The sequence below is a fragment of the Uloborus diversus genome, chromosome 8 (genome assembly GCF_026930045.1).
Source record: "Uloborus diversus isolate 005 chromosome 8, Udiv.v.3.1, whole genome shotgun sequence".
NCBI lineage: Eukaryota > Metazoa > Arthropoda > Arachnida > Araneae > Uloboridae > Uloborus > Uloborus diversus.
The window spans coordinates 46,844,910-46,869,652 of NC_072738.1; the positions used below are offsets into that span (position 1 = coordinate 46,844,910).

General features: G+C 34.4%; 1 protein-coding gene across 1 annotated transcript in view; it reads left to right on the plus strand.

The window, feature by feature from the left end:
• Positions 1-24,743, plus strand: part of LOC129227623 (nucleoporin 88-like) — a 69,740-nt gene that overhangs the window by 7,212 nt on the left and 37,785 nt on the right. Inside the window, exons 3-5 of the mRNA XM_054862214.1 lie at positions 1,444-1,569; positions 9,672-9,953; positions 23,817-24,009. Coding sequence (XP_054718189.1) covers positions 1,444-1,569; positions 9,672-9,953; positions 23,817-24,009 — 601 coding nt within the window. The remainder of the gene's footprint in view (positions 1-1,443; positions 1,570-9,671; positions 9,954-23,816; positions 24,010-24,743) is intronic.

Sequence of the window (24,743 nt, forward strand, 5' to 3'; positions counted from 1 at the left end):
CACTTGAATTCAAAGCTTGTAAGTATGGCTCGATTGGAGAGCATTAAATTTTTTTTACCACAAAGGTCCCTGGTTCAAAACCAATTTGAAGGGTATCCAATAGATTTTTTACTTCCCATTCTCAAATCAAAAATCAATCTAAAATTTAAAAATAACTTATAATAAGTATGTATACCCTGAAAGACCAAGCCCTTATAAATATGGTCATTTACCAGTGAACGTTAATATCACACATCAAAGGCATTGGTAAAAGATTGAATATTTCCAGTAGATCACCAATGGATGTTGACATTCTCTAATATTGGTCTTTAACAGTAACATACAAAAATATATAGGGTCCAAAAAAAAAAAAAAAAAAAAAAAAGACTAAATGACTCCAAAAAATATCTTAGTTGTTACTTTTATCAGAACAAGAATCTTTCAAATGCCACTTTACACTGAATTTGCATATAAATTCCAATAAATAATTTGTCAGGTAGGAGAATGTGGGGCAAAGTGAAGTGGTGAGAGATTTACTCTGCTTTTGCTGCCACTTAACTAGTAATATTTTAACTATGTAGTAACACGTGTAGTCTATTCTAGTCAAGAGAAAAGTACCTCTGAAAATTAAAAAAAAAATACCATAATACAAGCAATTTTCCAAAATTGATACTCATGTTGAAAAATTTTGTTGTAAGTCGAAAATTATTTTGGTTATTATTAAATGGTAAAGTTCTTGACATAAACATTTGAAATATTAATTGAGACCTAATAATGGGGTTCGATGAAGTATTTATTTATTTAATATTAAGCTTATTTCTATTTTGAATGTTTTGTAAAGTTAGTCAAGTGCATGCAAGGCAAAGTAGATGGGGCAAAGTGAAATAGGTATTTAAATTCTACTTATTCAATCTTTTAACAAATCACTTTTATATTTATTTTATCAATTGTTTTACGTACATTCCTTCATGTATTGTTTATTTAATTCATATTTATTCTCTTATTTTCTAATTCATTCATTTATTTTTCTCATCTATATATTTATTTATTCTTTTATTGTTTCAGTTCCTTTTCATTTGTTTATAAATTCTTATTTACTCATTTATCTTATCAAAAATATCTCTAACAATCATATGGAAAATGTTTCATTAAAAAAAAATTTTATGTTTCACTTTGCCCCATGAAAAAAAGAAGTGAAAAATGTCCATCTGTTTTTGAAGGGACGAATTTACTGCCAAAAATGAAAAATAATGTTTCAAAGCAAGTTTTATTTTTGTATACATTGTCTATCTTTATGTTCCGTGATTTTCAGAACAAATTTTTAATTTGTTTGTTTTGAAAAAAATAAGTTATCTTAACTATTTCACTTTGTCCCACATTCCCCTATTTGAATTTTTTTTGTGACGCCTAAGAATTTAGTTTTTGTCAGTCTCTTTCTCTATGTATATATTTTAACTCTTACAGGTCTTGGAATGTTGCAGAATACTTCTTTGTTTGCTCTAATAGAATAAGTGTAGTTCAAGCTTTATGGCATCCTGGCAGTTCTTCAAATACTCATTTGACTGTTTTAAGTACTGATAATTACATCAGGTATTACGCACGTGAAATTATATTATTCATAAGTTTTGTTTGTTATTGAAAGTAGAGTAAATTTCATCTGAATTATGTCATGTGAACTTTTCCGTACTTGCCCGGAATACTGTCAGTTTGATAAAGTTAGGCACTTAATTTTATTCTACACACCTATTACACCTAATGAAATGACTATCAGACTTATAGTTTAAAAATTTATAAAATATTGAATGATAACACTGAGGGAGAGAATATTTTTTAACACTAGAATTACGGAGGTCTTCGCATAACTGAATTATGGTGGTGTCATTTTAACTCCTGAGAAGAAATCTGCATAGTTCCCTACATAATGGTATACATTTGTAAAAATTATTTTAAACATATTTATAATGAATGCAGTTTATTTAAGAGATGTAGTGATTTTATGGATGCATAATAAGTTATTTTTAAAAAGTTTAAAATACCCTTGAAATGATCAGCACTGTTTCAGATGCATTTCAGAAACTAGTTGCTAATACCCCTTTTTACATGCAAAAACATTCTGAATGCTTAAAGTTCTTGCAATGATATGTTCTATGAGTTCGTGCTCTGTTTCAGCATCAGTAAATGTATTTTTATTTTTTCTCCTCAAAAGGCTCAAAATGACACCTGCCCACGCTTTCAGGTATCACCCCTTCAGTTGGGGTTACAAAAAAATCTTTTCAAAAACTTTATATTATTATACAGTACGATGATTTAGGAAAAGTCAAGGAAGGGTTAAGCATTTTATGGAAATACAGGGGAGCAGTTAGCAAAAAAGGTTTGCTTGGGTCAAAATTATCCCTCCCGTAGTTCTAGTGTTAAAGTTAGTGTTGAAGTTGTGCAGAAATCTGGGTTGTTTAAATGATGGCTGCAGTCAAATCTTATCCATATATGAGGCAATGAAAAGCAAAGGTATGAAAGTGGACATTCCCCATTGTTTATTCCAGTCCTTGGTAGTCTTTCATTGAAAAATGTTTTTGCTAAATCATGCTGTGTAGCAGCACCTACCAGGGATACTTGTACTATTTCTTGCACCAAAACAAAGCAGAAGCTCATCTACCATTTGTACTGGTTAACTCCAAATTTTCAATTTTGGTGCTTACATACTTTTGCTTCTCACTGCCTCATATGTAAATGGAGAGATTTTAATACCTCTACTAGGAACTGTCCATAAATGTCACTTTTTCAACATATTTGAGACCCCCTCTCCTTTTTGTCACACTTCAACTTACCACCTCCCCATCTCTTGTCACATGTCACACTATATTGCACCCTACATTTTGCCATAGAAATGTTTTTATTTCTACCAAGATGTGTCATGGTCACTTTTTGTTGCTTTTTCCCTCCCCCTTGTCAAAAATTGTTGCAATTTCAAACACCCCCCCCCCTTCAATATGTGATGTTATTTGAATAACCCCAAAGCGTTTTTTACGCTTTGAAAATCCTTATATATTATTTCTGTAGCCTGTTTTTGGTTTCTACGGGAGATTTTCTTCAATTCTTGATCGATTTCTTTGATTTACACCTTATTTTAAAGCTTATCGTGCAGGCTACTGACGAAAAATAGACCCACGGTCTAAAAATTGTGTTTTTCGGGCAAAAAAACCTGTTTTAAAGAACCAGAATGAAGTTTTCGGTTAAACTTATAACTTTAACTTGCACTGTTACCGACAGAGCTGAATAGCTTGATCGACAGAGTGTTCGACTGGTAACCAGGAGAATGCGTGTTCGGGCCCACGTCCGGACAACCTGCATCAAAAAATTATAAAAATATCGCGCATTACATGAACAATGGATAACAAATATGAGGGAATACATGAGGTAGAAACGCTCGTAGCTGTTATGAAAACTTGATGCAACACGGAGCTAAATTGATACTCAATTGCAAGGTTTTTTTTTTTTTAAGCTTTGGCTCCGGGAAGAAAATTAAAGCATAATGTAAGCGAAAATATAAGTATCAGGTTTAGGATTTCAGACTACATTGGAATTGTTTTTTGTTCAGTAAAATATAATAAATCGTATGTTGAAATATAGATTCTTCTAATGAGTTTTTGACTCTTTGTACAAATAAAAAAATACTACCACAATTTAAAGGGCAATATATATGTTTTTCTTCTTTTTGCAAAAAAACAAATAGCGTATCACATTTTTACTACATTTGAAAAGCCACGCTTAAAAAAGAACTTAGTTCAAATTATTTTGTATTTTAACCGTACTGTTAAATGATGAACACATGCTGCTATCTAAGTTCAGGGGCGGCAAATAGGGGGGTCAAGAGGGGGCGGCTGCACCCCCAAATTTTTTGAATAGAATGATAGAAAATGGGTGAATTCAATTTATGTAAGTCGGAAATCAATGTTCATTAAAAAACTTGCTGGTTCTCAGTAACTACTTGATGCAACTCGACACATTCCCAGAAAAAATGTTTTTCGTTATTTGGATGGTGACTTAAAAATTCATGAAGCATTTTCCGAATTTTTCAGAAGATAGAAAGCTGAAAGAGAACCATGGTTAATTTTAACTAAAGAAGACATTTCTTCATATAGGCTAAATATCTCATACGTGTGTGCCCGGTGTAATGATGGTATGTCCAATATGAGAGGCTCATGCAAACTGGTGTGGTTGCATGGTTTTCACAAGAAAACTCCTTGATATTAATTCACTTTTACGCTCACTTTTTAAGTGTATATTTATTTAATGAGTGTTCATTGCTTTCTTCTGCTAGAAACACGTTTCAGCTGCTCAATGCATTATATACTTTCATAGAAACTTCTTAAAAATGCATGTGGTAATTGAATAAAAAAAAATATATCAACAAATACCTTTTATGGGGCTCTATAATTATGCAATCTCGGAGTGACACAAGATGTTCTTCACAAGAGTTAAAACCATAAAAACATTTCTCGATAACTTCAAAGCAGTGATTTGACGACTGGAAGAATTATTACAAAATGCTTCTTTCAATGGTGAAAAAGCTCATACCCTTTAGCATGTATGACTTCGTTTGAAATTTTATTCAATTTGTATTGAGGGAATTTTTGAAAAATGCTTTATTCTATCAAAACATCTTCAATCCGCTACCCTTAATTTTCGGACTATTCTAGCGACAGTTCAATCTACAATTGATTTGTGCACCATACTACCATAATTCAATTTACAATTGAAACTGAAAATAGATTTTACATAAGATGTATATTTCATTCAAGTGTGAATCTTTTCAAAAAAATTCTTCCTCCGAGCCAATTTACATGATAATGTGAAGTCAAACATTGATTTTTCAATATTTTGTATGAAATAATAGATTTAGTTTCGAGTGAAATTAACTCAAGATTTGATGATAATTATTTTTCTGTATGGTTGGCTCTATATTATCTGGATTGGATTTTGAAAACGCAAAATAAAATGTTTCAATTATGAGTAAATTTTTAGCATGAGGCAAGAAAAATTACAAGCAATATACCGACAAGACCGGTTATCAAATACAGAGACTGCAGTTTCGTCCTTGTTATGAACTCATCAGTCTGGAATAGTGAATAACAGAGCTGGAGGCAGATGACATCTCATTGAAGCTGAGAGCGCCGACGAGACTAGATTATTCAATGATGAAAAATTCAGCCCCTCACAGTTTTGAAGTTGCCTGGGAGATTTTGAAGAGCAAAATATCAAGTGTTTTTATAGATAACTTTGTTACTTCAAATATTTTTTAACTATTCCAATCAGCTCAGCTAATAGAGAAAGATTTTTTTATGTCTCAGGAGGTTAGAGAATTATTTTCGAAGCACAATGGGCAAAAAATTCAAACGAAGTCATACATGCTAAAGGGCATGAGCTTTTTCACCATTTTTTACTTCCTTTTACAGAAAAGGAAGTATTGTATTAGCGAAAAAAATTTCACTCAAAATTCGACCTTAATTTCCATTTTGCCCACCCCCGAATTAATGTTGAGTTTTTTTTCAACACGGTTCACACGCGGATAAGTGCCTAAGAACGTATAAAAACCCGAAGTATCCATTTTGACATTCCCCGAGTTAATTACAACGACTTTTCTCGTGACGTCCGTATGTACGTATGTATGTACGTGTGTATGTGCGTATGTATGTCGCATAACTCAAGAATGGTATGTCCTAGAAAGTTGAAATTTGGTACGTAGACTCCTAGTGGGGTCTAGTTGTGCACCCCCCTTTTTGGTTGCATTCCGGTGTTGCAACAGGGGCAAGGGGTCTTTTGCCCCTGTTTGGGGGGAAATCATGGTTAATTTCAATGTATACTCAAGTGGTGTTATAATTTGGCGGACACTTGGCGATATATCGCCCGTCTTTTGGTCGCGAAGTTTTATCGCCAAACTGGCGACAAATTTGGCGGATTTTTTTTTTTTTTTTTTCAAAGCTGGTTTCAATTTGGCCACTGATGGTTATATTTAGAGAGTTAACTATTGAATCACATTAAAATTGCCAATAATGGGAAAATGACATTAAAATTAGAGTAAAAGGAAGTCATGTGATGCACACATCAGCTCGTTCTATTTAGCTGTACTGGCAAAACAGCACGACACTGGACACTGATAGATTACTAACACGATTCCCTGCTCTTCTGAATTCCAAAAATCATGCATTAAAACTTTTCCAAAAGGTATAAAAAGTTAAGTATCGAGATGTTTTGCATGATAACATATTAGAAAGTGAATCAAAATTTTAATTGTTTCCAAACACTAATTTTTATTCATATTAAACCGATTTTATGGCCACTTCCTGTTAGCTAATGTGTGTTTGGGACCGCACGGTGGTAATACATATTTGAGAAACTCGACCCCCCAAATGAAATGCTGAAATGCCGCCCCTGTCTAAGTTATTACGGTTCAAACAGCCTGTGATAACAAATTGTAAAAATTTTCAAAAATAAAAACACTTCTTGGCAAGAAACAAAATTTAAAATTACCTGTGGGTTCTTTTTTCGGTAGAGCATTCGGCTATAAACTGTCTGAACTTCAGGTCAGTTCGGGCTGTCCGACATAATAGCAAATTTACAGTAATATTAAGCATTACATGTACTCATAACATACAACAGATAACGCACGTAATAAAATAAATGCAGTGGGAATGCTACTTGGTGTTTCGACTCCTTTATGCAGGCTACAGTTATCATTCAGATAAGTTGACTGTTAATTGAAGGGTGTTCTTTCTTTTTTTTTAAAGCTTTGACTCCTTCCAGACCACTAAGCAGAATGTAAGCATAAAAAAAGGATTAGATGATTTACTTTAAGGGAATCCTTTTTGTGCAGAAAAACATTTTCATTGTATGCTGAAATGTAGATTTTTCTAATAGCAGTGTTCGACCTTTTGTACAAATGAAAAAGTACTACGCCAAATTAAAACTACGAGTTTCAACCAGTAAATCTTTAATTATTTATTCGAATAAGATATAAAACATTAAAATTATTATCAACTTCATTAGTAAGAAATCATTTTCTACTCCTCTGCTTTCGGCTTAAAAAAAATACATTTTGTCTACGTTCGAAAAATTATACTTAAAAAACGGACTCAGTTCAACTGGTTTTGGTTTTGAATTTTAAGTGTTCGATTAAAAGAAAAACAAGTGCGGGCTTTTAAGCCGTACAGGTTAAAGAAGCCTGCTATGGGAAATTGTTGAATATTCAAAAATAAAAACTTATTTCAATCTAATTTATTAATTCTCTAAAATGTTTGTTTCAAACGCTACGCGAAATCTTCCTCATTCTTTAATCAGATTCCATGTTTTACGAATAATTTTATCATGACAAAACACAGAGATTAATGATCTTATTATTATTATTTTTTTTTTTTGGCAAGAAGCTTTTTTGCTGTTTTTTATTACGCATTCCCTCAATGAATAGCATTCGAAAAAGAAGGCGCAATTGCTAGGTTTGTTGCAGTGTCGTGCTGTTAATCAGAATAGGGCCAGTTCGAATCCGTGCCAATAAATATCTCTTTAATGTTTCTTTTTTTTTCTGTCAGATGCTCAAATGACCAGGACTGTATTTGCCACAACCCATTTTTTCACATGCACAATTACTGCTTTTTCACGAGTCCCTCAGTCACACTTTTAATGATATCTATGTTTGCATTGAAAATACGTGCACGCAAAAGGTGAGCGATGATCAAATTATCACAACGTTGTATTTAACGAGGTTTTGTTGCTGATGTCTTCAAATTACATGCCTCATTTTTGCGATTATTTTTTTCGTTTACTTTTTTCGGTTCTTCTTCATAATGTTCTTTCTTTGAAATTTTTAAAGAGCGAAATGCCTAATGAAACGATTTGAAGCACAGTGCAGAGTTCCGCACGGGTCGACTAGTTGGTAACATAACTAAAAAATATAGCCCAATGTATTTTTGTGTTAAGTATATTGAATAAAAGATTTTTATGTGGAAAATGAGAAAAAAAAATTAATTGTAATTTTCAAAGCAATACATTTACTTTTCAAATACAAAACGGCAAACATTTTAATTGTTAAAAATCAAAATAGTACACATCTCTCCTTTCACTAATATCTTCCATTTCATCCTTAGAAGGTTCCCCCCCCCCCCCCTGGAACTAATAATTATTCTGCTACTTGCTATTTTTGTACATTTCATTCGCCTCCAAAATTAATTTCACTCCACTGAAAAGTGTCGGATCATTTTCACACCTTTAAAAAACCAGAGGTATATCTGTATGTAACTGATTTTCTTAAAGGCCTTTTTTTTCTTGAACTTGTTCCATTTGTGATTTTAGGGGGCATTGTTGGTTCAATATATTTATTAAAGCAAATATAAAATGGTGCAAGTTTCGGAAGGAATCAAAACTTGATCAATGTATCATATCGTAAATTTTACTAATTACCCTCATCAGTGCAATTATAAACTATCCATAGCCATTCATTCTCACTGGAATGAATACTAGTGACCTGATCAAGTGGCTGTTTAGTCAGTGTGGCATTGCTAATGTTACTCCGTTGTGTGAATATACTGCCGTGGGTAGATAAAGTGCATTAACTGCAGCTATTTCATTTTTCATTTTTTTGCATTTTTGTCATCTATTAGGCATTAGCTTTACTGTACAAGCTTGCTTATTTGGTTTCCGCTGGGGAAAAAAAAAACACACAATAAAAATGCCTAATTCTAACATTTTTCTATTGTTAGTATTGTTAAGGATTAAACCTTTTTTGGAAATGATGACACAGTTCTTGAGAAAACAGAGGAGATTTATTTAAAAATATTAATAATAGAGCAGGTAACAATTGCAAACATCCAGCAATTAATCGAACATCGTTAAACACTGTACATCACTCAGTAAACCACGCGTTCAAATCCAAAATACGTGAAAAGAACAAATTTGAAAATCACAGCACCAGTGCTGATACATTCACAGACAGCAGTGAAAAACGAGACTAAAGAGTTAGAAAGCAAAACTGACCCTCCTGTTCATTCACAAGGCCCCCGGCATTTTATACTTAGCAAGGAAATATCCAGAAAATCCTGCAATTTTCTGCCAATTTCTCATATTTTCCTTTTGTTCCATTCACAAATCTTATCATTCAGAATTGGGGGGGACCATATACCTCAGTCCAATGTTAGGAGGTTGTATATTCATTACAAGAAACTATTTACAGGTTACGTTACTAAGACAATTTTAGATGAAAGATAATGGAATAAATGACAAATTTAGCCAGATTACAACAAATTAATCATAAAAATAATTACAAATTACAGGATTTGTAACAGTATTGAATCCAAAACATTTTTCTTCAAGTATCTCGAAAACTCATTTCTTTGTATACTGCTGTTTACCTGCCCACATCAGTATAATCGCAATTTCATGAAGGTAAACAGTTCAGTTTAATTAGGAAAAAACGAGTGAAAGAATTAAAAGTTATTCTTACTGTTTATTTATTTATTTTTCATTGCCTTTGTCCATTTCCAAAATAAAATGGAATTTTGACTTTTGAGGAGATAAGTTTTAAATTAAATTAATTCACTGAAACTTAATGGATACTTTTGTATGGCAGACATTATTATCTAAAATGTCTTTTTGTTAATGAATTCATAATGCAGTAATTTAATTCTTTTTATTCTTTTTAACAGGATTTATGATGTGACTGAGCCTCAAACACCGACACAGGTAATATCCCTTGGAGCTAGTGCAAGGAGTTCTTATTTGTCATCTGAGGCAAAAATATCATTTTCCACATGTTTTGGTGAAAATGCTGTCAGCTTTGATTTTGGACTACCTGTTAAAATTCAAGTTCAATTGCAAAGTGAATCAAGAGGAGTAAAAATGTTTGGAGAACAAACAATTTGGCCAATATTTTTGCTGCATGGGAATGGAGATGTATATATTCTGAAGGTACCACTGAAGAAAGAAAGGTATTTGACCTTTTTTTTTTAAAAAATTTTAGTCCTCATCCTTGTGCTAATCAAAAATATTCTTGAATAATAGAAATTGCTTCCCTTTGTTTTGTCAAAATTATTTCATTGTTATGAACATTTGTAGAGGGAGCTACAGTCAACTCTTGATAACTCAAAGTCCCTAGGGATTGGGTAAACTGTTCGAGTTATTGGTAAGTAGACTAATGGGAAGTTTTCACGACAGTCTCAAGCATTTGGGACCTAATAAAAACTTCGAGATAAAGGAACATTCAAGTTATAAGGTTTCAGTTATTGAGATCCGACTGTATTTCTAACAGGTTTGTAATAAAAACATTGAGACTTGAAGAATGCTAATAAGCAATGCATTTTTAAAAACTTGAAACAATAAGCATTTGCTACCTCTATTCATCTATCGAGGCTATAGAAACAAATGTGTTCACATCTGCTCAGATAGTCAAACTGCCTTAAATGCATTTAATCAGGTTGTTAAGGCATCTGCTTCGCACTCTTGCAAAGCTGAAGGAGGTTACTCTTTGCTGGACACTCTGGGGTGAAGGAAAATGAAATGGTTGATTACCTTACTTGGAAAGGTTCTGATACCCCTTTTGTTGGCCCAAAGCCAGCAATTAGAATTTCAAAAAATCTTATTAGGACTGCTGTTTTTGATATTTTTTTGGAAAAAAACTACCATAACTGGCGCAACCTAGATGGACAGCGACAGACAATGGAACTTAATAGAGGTTGCCCTAGTATAAGGACAAAAGGGCTCATAGGCCTGAATCAAAAGTGTTAGGAGGGCATTTTGTGTGATTGCAATGTCTTTTCTGCCTACAGGTTTGAACTCCTTGGTTGCCACTTACTCCAATTGTGGGAGATTTATGATGTTCCCATTAAATGCATGCTAATTTTTGCTTCAGCTACTGGTCTGTTTTGAGACTTCTGTTTGGGGTTTAGTACAATAGACCTCTGGTCGCAATGCTTGGCTCTGCTGAGCCCCCTTCTCCTTCATTACATTCACCTATGTTGACATACTATATACAAAGTCCAGTCACATTAATGTGACCACTTGTCAATAGCCAGAGGAACCACCTTTCGCAAAGCGGACTGCTGCGAGACGTGCAGGAAGAGAGTCAATTAGGTAATTAGGTTCCTGAAGCTGGTCACTGGGATGTTGAGCCATGCCAACTCCAATGCCGTGGCCAGCTGCGCTAGTTTACGCGGTTGAGGATCCATGGCGCGAACAACCCGATCGAGATGGTCCCACAGATTTTCGATTGGGTTTAAGGCAGGTGAGTTTGCTGGTCCGGGGAGAATGGTAAACTCATCCCAGTGCTCTTCGAACCATGCAAGTACACTGCCAGCAGTATGGCACTTTGCATTGTTCTGCTGGTAAATGCCGTCATCTTTGTTGGCTATTGAAAACATTATTGATTCCCATGCAAATTCGTTCTTGCACGTCGGTTGGGTGCGGGCTGACGCGATTGACGTCATCATGTTGGATGTAATTTGAGGTTAATGGCCTACAGCTAAGCTGAAAATTAGGCAACTCATTTCCAACTAAAAATTTGAGGGAGTGGTCTGCCCGAAGAAAATAAAACATGAATCATTCTTTACACTGAAAAACATTTATTTAACATATATTGAGAAAATAATTACAACACAATGATTTGGTTCTCCGAAGAAAAATTAAAAAAGATCTTACAATAAGTCCATGCAGGTATCAAAAGTCCTGTCGATGTTCCATAGTGACACTTCACAGGTAGATGGACGGCATAGCAATTTCCACCAGAATTGCAGGCTGGTCAGTTCATACCTTGTTAGCAAAGTTCACCACATCAGGAGAAAAAAAAACATATCGAAGATGGACACGACCCTCCTTCCTCGGAGAACAAACGACCCACATCAGGGAAAATTATAACTTTTCACTTTGATAGACGTCATAACAGCACGCGCTTTCCAACTGAAGACATCAGCAGTGCATTATTCAGGAAAGATCAGACCTCACCTGAGAGGCCAGTAGCGAAAAATTTATGATGACATTGACAAACACATTCACAAAACACCAACAACACAAGACGAGGAGACGAGTAAAAGAAAAGTAGCGATCGAGCTACGGCAGGTCAGAGTATTTGTAGCCAGATCCGACCTTGCACGTAACAATGTGACGTTACATTATTTGCATATTGCAAGAACAACACAACCCGGAGAAAACACAGCTTGCAGGTTGCACAATTCTTATTTAATTTGGCATTCAGCACTCAACACCTCAACATGGTTTCCTCATGTGATCGACATGTGCTCTGTCGGAAGTTTACCGACGTCTGCCGAATGACGGCAACCAATCATAGCGTGCCACATATTTTTCCGAACACTTCCGATTCAAACTCGGACATTTGAGTGTCGGTGGCAGGTGGATGGGATTTCCTGCGCAAGGTTTTTCTCCCGGAATGGCAAAAGGTAAGTCACAAAATTTTTTTTTTTAAACAATATTGGTGAAATCCTTCAAGAAACAAAAATAAAGGCATTTAGCCCAACACATCACCAATCGGCGATCGGCACGTGCCGAGTCGACGTGCATAAGACACGTGCATTGAGATGGAATGGGGGGGGGGGGGGGGGTTTGGAATGAATGAGTGAGTGAGGGTGACTATCAAGTTGATAGATGGAGATGGTTTTTGTTTTTAAGCGATTCTGTTTTTATTTTATTATCCTTTAAATAGTTCTGATTGAGTGTTCAAATAAACGACGAGTTTTTAAAAAATTAGTTTTTCTTTCAAAAACAACTGCTACATGGGCTTAGAACGTTGGGAAAGTTCAGGAAAGGAATTATTTTTCCCAACAGAAGGGTTATGGGCCGTGCCCATGTTGCACTATTTTATTTGAGAGATATATCGGCTTCGGGGGCCGTAAGGATTGAAAAATCTTATGAGCTTTTTAAAGTCTGAAGATTTTCAAGTTTAAGTTAGAAATTTTGAACATTGCTTTACAGCCATGGCTTTGCTCCACGAAGGTTTTGAACTGCTCAGCAAAAAGAACTGGGATAGATGGAAAATAGATGTTAAAGTCTTACTTCTCGATAAAGGATGTTGGAAATTTATTGAAGGGAAAGTAGTCGCTTTAGATGAAAAGGCAACTAGTCGTGAGCGTAGCGAATTTCTCCTGTTGCAGGATCGCGCTTACCCCACACTTTATTATGCTATAAAGCCTGAGTTCAGACCACTTATTCAGGACACTGCAGATGGCAAGAAAGCATGGGAGATTCTGCAAGCTCAGTTTGAACCAAAAACGCGAGCGAGAGTTATACAACTTTTGGATGAATTCTTTAACATCCGTTATAAAGATAACGAAGAAATGGGTCTTTTTATAGCTAGAGTTAAATTAGCAGTGAAGAAATTGTATGACGCGGGCCATAGTTTAGATTCGCTTTTTCAAGGCTTCCAAGTTATTAGGCATCTACCGCCGTAGTATACCGGTATAATCCTACTAATTTACCGTTGGAATGATGAAGATTTTGACATCAACAAGATTGCTGAGGAGCTGGTGAAAGAAGAAAGTAGACTGAAACAGGAAAAAGCTGACAATGAAAAACCTTAGGTGAGTGCTTTCAATATTACTAATAGAAGCAAGAAGACAGGAAAAGAGTAGAAAACAAAGGAAATGCTAAATATGTTAAAAATACGAAGGATAGAAAGTTAATAGGACCGTGTCATAAATGTCATCAATACGGACATTTGATCGCGCAATGTAGAAGTAACGTAAATCGTAATAACTTTTCGAACTTCAATGATAAATATTCGATGTTAGTTGAGAGTTACATTTCGACCTCTGAATCAGGAGCTGGTAAAGATTGTAATAGAAATCAGTTTCACTGGATTTTTGATTGTGCAGCAACAACGCATTTTTGTAATAACAAGAACTTAATGAAAAATTTCGAAGAAATTTCCGATGTAAATATGGCTTTGTTAGTGGGAAATGCTAATAGTAAAGTTTTGGGAAGAGGAACTGTGAGATTTGCTGTAAAAATGAACGGGAAAGTTAATTGGATAGAGTTAACTAACGTTTTATACAACCCAAACATGAGAAGAAATTTAATCTCCGGTGCACGTTTAGAAGCAACCGGTGCACATTTTGTTGGAAGTAAAGGAAAAATGTGCGTGTTCTTTAATAATTGCCGAAAGCTATTTTATGCTCGTAGAGAAGAGGGTTTATACTATGTAGAACCGTTTGAGTACGATACTGCAGAAAATAAACAAGTAGAAAGCGGATTTAACGTAAATGCCGGTACTGTTAAACAAAATCAACTCTCTAACCTTTGGCATAGGAGATTTTGTCATATAAATTATGATTACATCCGAGATACTAGTAGAAATCAAAGCGTGAATGGTCTTCCAAAAATAGAAAAACCAGACGAAAAATGTGAAGTTTGTATTCTAGCTAAGTCAACTAGGATTTCTTTTAAATCAAATCCTAAGATCTCCAATTCTGCACTACAGTTAGTTTTTATGGACGTTTGTGTTCCTCTACCAACGCCATCAAAAAGTGGGAGTAGATATTTTCTTTCGATAATTGATGATTTTAGTCGTTTTGTGACTGTTTACACTTTAAAACTAAAAGATGAAGTTTTAAGCAAATTCATCCACTATCATAAGAAAATGGAAAGAATAACGGGAAAGAAACTTGTTAGCATTCGTACAGACAATGGGGGCGAATTTTGCAATGAAGAGTTTGAACGGTATTTAAGTTCTTACGGTATTCAAGCCCAAAGAACAAATGCTTATACACCAGAGGAAAACGGGATTTGCGAACGTTTCAACAAGACATCTTTAGACGGGATAAAAGCAATGCTAAAAGACGCGAAAATGAACAATGAATGGTGGGCAGAAGCGTTATATTGTTTCACTTTCACTTGGAATCGAATTTGTCATAAAACAACCAAAACTCCTTTTGAAATGTTTTTCGGAAGAAAACCCTCGGTAGTATTCCTAAAAGCTTTCGGAAGTAAAGCTTTCGTTAATGTTCCAAAACAACGGAGAAATAAATTCGAAATGCGTGCAATTGAGGGAATAATGATCGGATATGCGATAAATACCAGAGGATATAGAATTTGGTTAATTAACGAGCAAAAAGTAATTGAAACTTGTAATGTTAAGTTTAATGAAAATAAGAATGCAGTGGAAGAAGTCCTGGACCCAATAGAAAAACCTAAAAAACGAACTCAATACTTGGAATTCCATTACGAGTTAGATGAGGAAGAAAGCGCGCAAGATCGCGATGACGATGGAACATCTAGTGAAGATTCAACTGAGAAAGTTTCCAAAGAAGAAAATGGATCTGAATTTGCGAAAAGCGAATCAGAATTGAATTGGGTTAGAAATGCAGTGCCGAGACCTGACGGAACGCGAAATGACATTTATTATTTCTTAGAGGGAACGAAACAAAGATTTAGATTATGTAATGAAAAAATATTGCAAAAGTAAAAATTTAAAATTCGAAAAACAGCTGTTTGATTTCAGCGGAAAGAATGTTTTTTCGGGAAAGATTAAATTTGCAAATGATACAGAACGCGAAACTGAAAAAAATGAAGCAAACATTGTTGAGGTGAAAATTCCGACAAGTTTCAAGGACGCTATAGAATCCGAGAATGCTCAAGATTGGATCGAATCCATGAACGACGAGTTAAATACAATGAAAGAAAGAAAAGTTTTTGAGTTAGTTGAGAGACCGCCGAACAAAACTATACTAGGAAATAGATGGGTGTACAGCGTAAAAAGGGATGTAAATAATCAAATTTCAAGATTCAAATCGAGGTTGGTAATTTTAGGTTGTCAACAAAGGAGAGAAGATTTTGACGCTATTTCTTGCCCAGTAGTCAATTTTTCAATTATTAGACTATTTTTTTGTATTTTGGTTTGTTTTTATAGTTGGAAAAATTGTCAAGTAGACATCAAAAACGCTTATTTATATGCCGAATTAAAGGAAAGTATTTATATGCACCAACCCATAGGTTTTTGTAAAGATAAAAATAAAGTTTGTCTTCTGAAAAAGTCAATCTACGAACTACATCAAAGCGGAAGAAACTGGTATATAGAAATCGAGAAAGCATTAAAAAATATTAATTTCATTAAAGTAGAATGGTGTAATTGCGTTTTTAAAGGACGAAATACCATCCTATTACTCTAAGTAGATGATATCGTAATATTCGGAAAAGAAAACCAGTATATAGATGAAGTCATAAAAAGTCTGCGAAAAATTTTCAATCTGAAAGTCCTTGGAGAAACGAGAAAATTGTTAGGGATCGAATTTTGTCAAGATCATAAAAATTTGTATTTGCATCAACAAAGTTACATAGAAGAAATTTGTGAAAAATTTAAAGAATATAAAATCCCGATAACTTCTTTACCCATAGTAAAAGGAACTGTTATTTCAAAATTAGATTGCCCAAATTCGAAATGTGAAATAGAAGAAATGGAAAGAATTCCCTATCGAAGTTTGCTCGGGAGTTTAGCTTTTTTAGCAAACCGCACTCGTCCCGACATAACCTACGCGGTAAATGTTTTATCGCAAGTGCAGGAAAATCCCGGAATCAAACACTGGGAAATACTACTTAAGCTTCTAGGTTACGTTAGGTCTACCAAAGAATATAAGCTGAACTTGTCCAAAGTGCGAAACATTGAAATGAAAATTTTTTCAGATGCCGACTACGCTGCAAGTAGGGACGACAGAGTTTCATTGGGAGGAATGATAATTTTTATCGACGGAGTTCCTATCCTGTGGAAAACAACGAAGCAAAAATGTGTGAGTTTGTCCTCGATGGAATCCGAATATATCGCATTAGCTGACGCGGCGAAAGAGTCTGTGTGGCTGAAAAATGTACTAGCGGATAAAAATTTGAACTTCGATCTTGGAGATACAGTCGACGCTCATTATAACGACCACACATTATAAAGACCGTCCCATTATAACGACCAGTGGTAAAAGTCCCAACTTGGTTCCTATGAACTCTATGTTAATTTGCTTTCATTATAACGACCTTTTTGTATCGTCTAATCCAATACAGCGACCGAATTCAGCGGACGCTATTTCTGGTGTTCTTTCCAATAAACAAATTTGTAGCTTGAAATGACTTTGATTATTGTTTACGGACATCTGCCTGTAGTTTTCAATGTCAAATCGAACTTTGAGAGGGGTGGAGAGATTACCATTCACCACTGCTAGCACAGAAAAAATAATGGGAGGAAAAATCGAGAAATTTCCAGATTCCTAAGAAAAGGGAGTTGACAGATGTGTTGGTAGTTTGGTGTTTGAATCTAGTGGTTTTTAAAATTTGGGGTTCTCGAGGGACTTTTAAATGCTTCTTTGAAAAGCAAGAACAACACAATTTATCACCTATATCTGAAACAGAAAATAATGTTTCGCAAAAATCACTTCTGTCAAAAAGGCAAACATCTGTCTGGTTTTATCTTCAGAAAATGTTGTGGTAGTAGTAGTAGTAGCAGATTTGCAAGTGTGTAACATTTTCCTCCCTATATTTTCTACTTTAAAATTTGTTTAATATTCTGTCATAATATTTTGCACACGATTTTTCTAAAAAATTCCTATGATAAAAATAATTTGGGCATTTAACTGGAATGTTTGAAAAAGTACCATTTTTTTCGGAACAGCGGGGCATGCATGATGACCGTGTATATATTTTTTAATTATACCAGTTATAACGACCACTCGTTATAAAGACCTTTTTCTCTGGGACGGAGATGGTCGTTATATCGAGCGTCGACTGTAGTACTTTATTTTGCGACAACAAATCGACAATTGATTTCACGAAATCAAGTATAGAAAATGCGGCGAACGAAACATATAGACGTTAGATACCATTTTATTCGCAATTTAGTAAATGATGAAATTTTCAGTTTGAAATTTGTTTCTGGGAAAGAAAATGTTGCAGATTTGTTTACGAAGCCACCTACTAGATTGGAGTTAAAGAAATTTTGTGATAAGGTGTTTGTTTGAATATGCTTTCTTTTGGAAAGAATTACTTTTCCGGACTTTACGTTTTGACCAGCGAGATGCTGCGTGATTTTGAGTTGCATGCATTTACTTTGAACTTTTTGACTTTATTCCAAAGTTAACTTTTTGAACTTTAGTTATGCTGAACTTTTGCTTATTAGTTTTTCTTCAAATTTCAATTTTTTTGATTTAATGCTGGTGATATTTATGTATTGTGTTTTTGAAATGTTAGTTACATTTGCAATTGATGTTTTTGATGATAGTATGTTTGAAGAGTGATTTGCACGGGAAGGTGGCCGATGTTGGCTATTGAAAACATTATTGATTCCCATGCAGATTCGTACTTGCACGTCGGTTGGGTGCGGGCTGACGCGATTGACGTCATCGCCAATCGGCGATCGGCACGTGCCGAGTCGACGTGCATTGAGATGGAATGGGGGGGGGGGGGGTGTTTGGAATGAATGAGTGAGTGAGGGTGACTATCAAGTTGATAGATGGAGATCGTTTTCGTTTTTAAGCGATTCTGTTTTTATTTTATTATCCTGTAAATAGTTCTGATTGAGTGTTCAAATAAACGACGAGTTTTTAAAAAATTAGTTTTTCTTTCAAAAACAACTGCTACATGGGCTTAGAACGTTGGGAAAGTTCAGGAAAGGAATTATTTTTCCAACAATCTTGAGGAAAAACAATGCCATATAGGAGTGGATATAGTCCGCAAGGACAGATGCGTACTTGTATTGATTCATCTTGCCTTCCAAAATGATGAGCAAGCACGATCAGACCTAAAATTGCATGTTCATGCTTAGTATAGGGATAACATTTTTGTTTTCAATTTTTAATTCTAACTTGCGCAATGAGTCAAAATTAGTTAAAATGGAACAGGCTTTTTATATTGTTAGAATTTTATACAAAAACAAAAAAAAAAAAAAAAAGAAAATAAATACTGTGTTTCATGCATACTTCCAAAGAAAGATCTATTCTAACAAAATATGTAGATGGTGCTTCTGTCTTCGCCCATTAGCACCACCTATACAGTGTCATAAATATGCTTGCAGGTCACGTTAGTCATTGATGGACTAGGAGTAATAGCATCATATCAGTACTGACAAATTTTGTACGGTGATAAATTGTTGGAGCCCATCTGGTGGGTATTTTCCTAATGAAGGTAGCAGAAGTGTTTATTATTTCAATCTTTGCTGTATTAAAGATTGTCTTCATACCTAAAAAACGGAAAAAACGTCATCACTAAAAAAGTGTTATCGTAAGTAAGCTGAATAATCAATACAGACTATCATTTGGCTTGTCAGACATCCCAGTTTCACCGGGACAGTCCAGGTTTTCAGACAAATTCCTGGTGTCCCAGCGAGTTTACTTCTTGTCCCGATAAAAGGTAAATTTGATTACAGATGACCATAAAAAAGTATAAAAAATTTTAACTGTGAAAGAATATTTAAAATAATAACTTTGTCATTTTTATGGCTCAGAGCCAGACTGACGTAAGTTCAAAAATTGCAATTTTCTGTTTATCACTGCATTGTATGTAGAATCCTAGTCCACATCCAGCAATGCAAAAAAAATCTTCTGTAACTATTTACCAGTGTTAATATAGCATGCTTCTTATCCTTTGCATGCACCAGACAAATGTTTTTCTTATCTCCTGTAAAGTAGCGATTATGTGACTTACGTTAGTCTGGCTCTGAGGTTCAGATTTGTAATATTGACCCATAAAATTAATATAGAATTAGCTTGTGAGGATGTTTACAGCAAGATTAAAAACAAAAAAGACTTTCCAAAAAAGTCCTAGCCAATTCAAAGAACAAATATTGTTGGAATTTTTATTCCTCATTCAAAGTTTTTCTTCTTACTAAAGTAACTTTAAAATATATACGTGTAAGAAATAAAATGTTTAAATGTAATTGCTTGCGTCATGTATTATTTATTACCTGTGGTTTAGACTCTTAATTAGTAACCGTTTATTCATTGCATTGAAAATGAACTACGCTCAAAAATCCAACCCGAGATATGTACCGTTGTGAATACTCACTAAACAGCCGGAGGGGGCTATTCTGGTGTCCTGGTTCAGTGGCGGATCCAGCCGATTGTTTTGGGAGGGACCATCCGAAATTTTTGAACAAACCCCCTAGGGCTGAATTTAGCTCCAATCTGCTGCCCCCTCTCCCCTAAAAGAAGCAAAATATTCTTGACTCAAAAAACGTAAAAAGTGTTCCCCAGATTCAAACTGTCAAACTTATGAAGAAATGATGGCGTTTCACATTCAGAGCCGCCCCGTTGAAATCATAGTGATCTCCCGAAAAAATGTTTGTTCGGCAAATTTTCCTGATGATTCGGCTAATACCATGATTGAAAAATATTTGACTTTCATAGGATGTGTGAAAGTAATAATTATTAAATTACCAGAAAAAATTGTCTCTGGGAAAAATGAAAGAATGCTAATATTTTACTTTCAAGAATAACAATTTAATTCAAAAAATGTGTATTATAATAGTAAATTTGCTGCCCCTGAAAAGTTTGCCGCCCTAGGCAACTGCCTACTCTGCCTATTGGAAAATTGGGCTCTGATAACTCCCCAGAAATTTTATTAAAATGAAGTTTTAAAAACTTAATTTTCAAGGTATCGAGACATTAGGTGAGGAGGTGAATTCAGGAATCTCCCTCAAAAATATTTCAAAATATAAATTTCTGAGTAATTTTTGAAAATTAGGAAACTAAAAACGCATTTTGTCTATTTTTGTTGATGTATGGAGAAAGATCAAGTTTTGGGCGCTGGCCCCAAAATACTTTTTGAAAATAAAGCTTAGAAACTGAAATATTCTGTCATTATACATTGAGAAGTTAGAAGAGAAGGGATGTTCTTCTAGCTCTTCAGCTGTCCAGCCTAAAAATGCACCTTTAGGTAATGTTTGCTTACATTTAAGGAAGTGTGAAAGTGCTTAGAATCCTTCCTTCCTGGAAGTATTTTGCCTTTGAGGCTCTAAAAATTCGATATATTTATACATATTTTAGAAAGGGATGGAAAATTCGTGAGCTCCTCCAAAAAACCTCCTTTTAAAGCTATCATCACGATATAAACTAGGGGTCCTATCAAAACTCGGTTGTAATTGAAGTCTCAAAAAAATTCATTAAAGTTGCTTTTAAGCAAGTTAAGTGATAAGGGCTGGATAAGCTAGTTTCCGTTGACATTTTTTCCAAATAAGACTTAAAATGCAATTTTTTGCTACATTTCAAGGCATTTGTGAAAGGGGGTTCTCCTCCTAGTTTTGAAATTAAACCCATAAAAACGAAAATTTAGGCTGTCTTTGATCTTGTGAACAATAGGTATACTTTGAGAACCGCAGCATTTAGAAATTGTCCAAGTGTCTGTAGTTGGAATCAAGAAATGATGTAAAAGATGGAGAAAATTTTTGGAAATAAAAGTTTTGCTTTGAGAATAGGGATATAATTTATCTCCCAATTAAGGCCTATACTTCTTTTTAAGTAAAAAACATGTGTTAAATTTTGTTATCTTCTCATATTTTTTTCTTTTTTTTCCTTAAAAAAATTCCTACAATCACAAGGCTTTGGGAAAGGCCATGGCCCCCCTCTAGATCCGCCCCTGTCCTGGTTGAATACAATCAAAAATTGATATCCCTAACCTCCTTATCTCAAAACCCTTGATGTCTCGAAAAAAAAAAAATTCTCCAGCATTTTCTATAAAACTACTATGTATTTTCCATTGTTATCTCGAAAGTTATTTTTCGAAACCCTTGATATGTCGAAATTTTTACATAGAAGCAAGTTTCAATTGTCATTTTTCTTTGGCAACTTTTGTAGTAAAACCAGTTCCAGGGACAATTGCTTAATGTTTTTCATCCCTTTTCTTGGAAATTTTGTGAATGGAGGATTAGGGCAAGATAATAGAAGAGTGTTGGTATGAGGGAGGTGCTTTGTGTTTCCCCCAGAGTTTAGAATCTTTGTGCATTTGTTGTTCATTTTGAGGAAAGGGGGTCCATTTTTCGTCTGTCAGTTTTCAAGCGAAAACGGCAAATGCGTTCCTCATTTTCATCATTCTGCTTTTTTAACTCCTACAAAATGACTGCTGAGAACTTTTTGAATGTGAGGTTACTAGTTGAAGATAAAATTAAAAGTTTTTTAAGTGAAAAAAACCAAGTTGAAATTGTTATTAATTTCAAAATCTCATCCTGTGCACTTTTGAAAACTATAAAATTTCAAATCTAGTAAAATATTGAAGACTACTTTATTGATCATAATTCAAAGTGGTCCCATAGTACACATATAAATGCATATAGCGTATGTATGTATAATTGTGAGAGTTACTAGTGTAATTATTTTAAAACCTTGATAACTCAAAAACTCGATATCTTGAATTTTTTTTCCGTCCCGGGAGATTTGAGACATCGAGGTTGTACTGTATTTCAGAAATCTGGCAAGCTTAATTTAGATGAATTCTGATAAGAAATGAGAAGACCACAACTATATGAGTTATGTACTACATGCAATATACCAGACAGCCCGGTTATTACATCCAGAAACTGCAGTTTCATTTTTGTTAGAACTCACCAGTCAGGAATAGTGAATAACCAAGGTGGAAGAAAACGTCATCTCATTCAATAAGATGATATCTGCTAAACTTGTATCTATTCTGGTATTAGGAATGGGGACGAGCTAACATAATGTATATTTATTTATAATTAAGCATGATGATCATATGTAGGCTTGCCTGCTTTCCGAACAACTGAGATGTTAAAATGCCCCCCCCCCCCCCCCCCCGGCTTCCCCCGAGTTGCAAGAATTAGAAAGGTTACACATTCTTGACTGGTTTTTAGATTGTTTTCAAGGGTAGTTCATTCTTAATGCTATGGATAAATACTTGCTAATTATGAACCTAAACCAGATGTAATAAAAAGAAATAACATCAGGCCTCTTGAACTGTGAAACTTTAAATAAAGTTTTTCGCAATTCTGAATTGCAATAGGAACCTACTGGATGGGTTTCTTGTTTCTTCAAATGGCTACTCTTGCAATCAAAATAGCAAAAACCACAATTTGAATGTTCACGATTCAAATTAATGCCAGGGGATACTGGATGATGTGTGCTGGATGCTGGATGACGTGTACTAGATGCTGGATGATGTGTACTTGATGCTGGATGAGTGTACTTGATGCTGATGATATGTGCGGAATGTTGTATGTTGAATTATTGTTTAGACATTTGAGACATTCTGGTAATTTATGGTATTAAATCCCATAATTGACAGATTAAGCTGGCATTGGTCCAAATTTATGGGAGGTGATGCACGTGTGACAAAAGTTCAATCATTAACATAAAAATAAATTTCATTTTTCCTTCAGTGAATGGTTTATAAATAACTCTGAAAAATGATCGGACATCAACTACGGTCAAGTGAAAACAATAAGCAATTCATGATTGCTCAATAAATGTCACAAGCAGATAAGTTTGAGCAGGCTAGGACTTTCTTTAGAATGTTTTTTTAAAGCGTTAATCTTGTTCTCAAAATCTCCACAAACTAATCTGACATTAATTTTACATATCAATGTTACAAATGGCAAAGTAATTTTAACTACCCTAAATAATCCTTCACAATAAATTATTTTTAAACTTCTTTTAAATCAAATTTATCTTTTACCGGAACGTGAAGCAAGCCAGCTTTAATTCCAGGATTTTGTTTGAAAACTGGGACCATCCCAGCCAAACCTGACTCTCTGGCAAGTGTAATCATATGTAATGCGTGTAAGTTTAGCAAGTTTTTGAAGTAATAAATGAAAATGTAAGTTTTTTTTTTAATACTTAACTAATTGTTGGTGTTTTATTTTGCAGAGTGTTATCTGTGGCAAAATTAGAAGGTCCTTTAGCCATGTATCCTCCTGCAGAAGATAATTATGGCTATGATGCATGTTGTATATTGTGCTTACATAGCACGCCTTTAAGCATTGTAGTTGCTACATCAAACGGCATGATTTATCACTGTATAGTTCTGGGAAATTCATCGTCTACTTCCGTCAAACAACAGGTGTATTTCTTTTCTTTCCCTTTTTGACAAAACGTATCTTGCTCTTCTTCTTCTACATAGATACATTTAGTAAAAGTCAAAATAATCTTTTCAGGCTTGTTTTAAAATTAAAAATAGTTGATCAGATAATCAAAGATATTGTAAAAAATGAACATTTTGAATTGTTTGACAAATATATGTCCCTCCCCCCCCCCCCCCATTTATTTCAGACACAAAATCATGTGTACAAAGAAAGTTGATTTTAAATGTTTTTTCTAGATATTTTTCTCCCAATTTTAATTTTCTCTTGCTTTCTTACTATTCAACTATTTTTGATAAGATGTGTCTGCTTCATCGGTGAATTCGCTAAAAGCTGAACTTTAGAGAATGTTAACAAACTGTTGATCAGTACATATTGTTGTTGCTTATCCTCCAGTAGTCTGACGAAGTCAGACGAGGTCCATCAGAACGTTGATCCTGAGAAAATCAAGAACCAGAAGGGGAGATGAATAAATGTCCTCTCTAGAAAGTCCCAAACAGTTGAGGATATGTTTAGGATAGGCTCTGTATATTGAAATTAGAAATAAGGCACTTATTTGCTATTTTATTCTCAGTCTATCTTCACCATCCATGTGGTTCTAACTTTTGCACTGGATGATAATGACATTTTATTGTACACAAGAGATAAAATATGGCTATCTTTATTAAACTTTTACGTAATTTGAGTCTCACTTGTTACAAACATAAAAGGAACA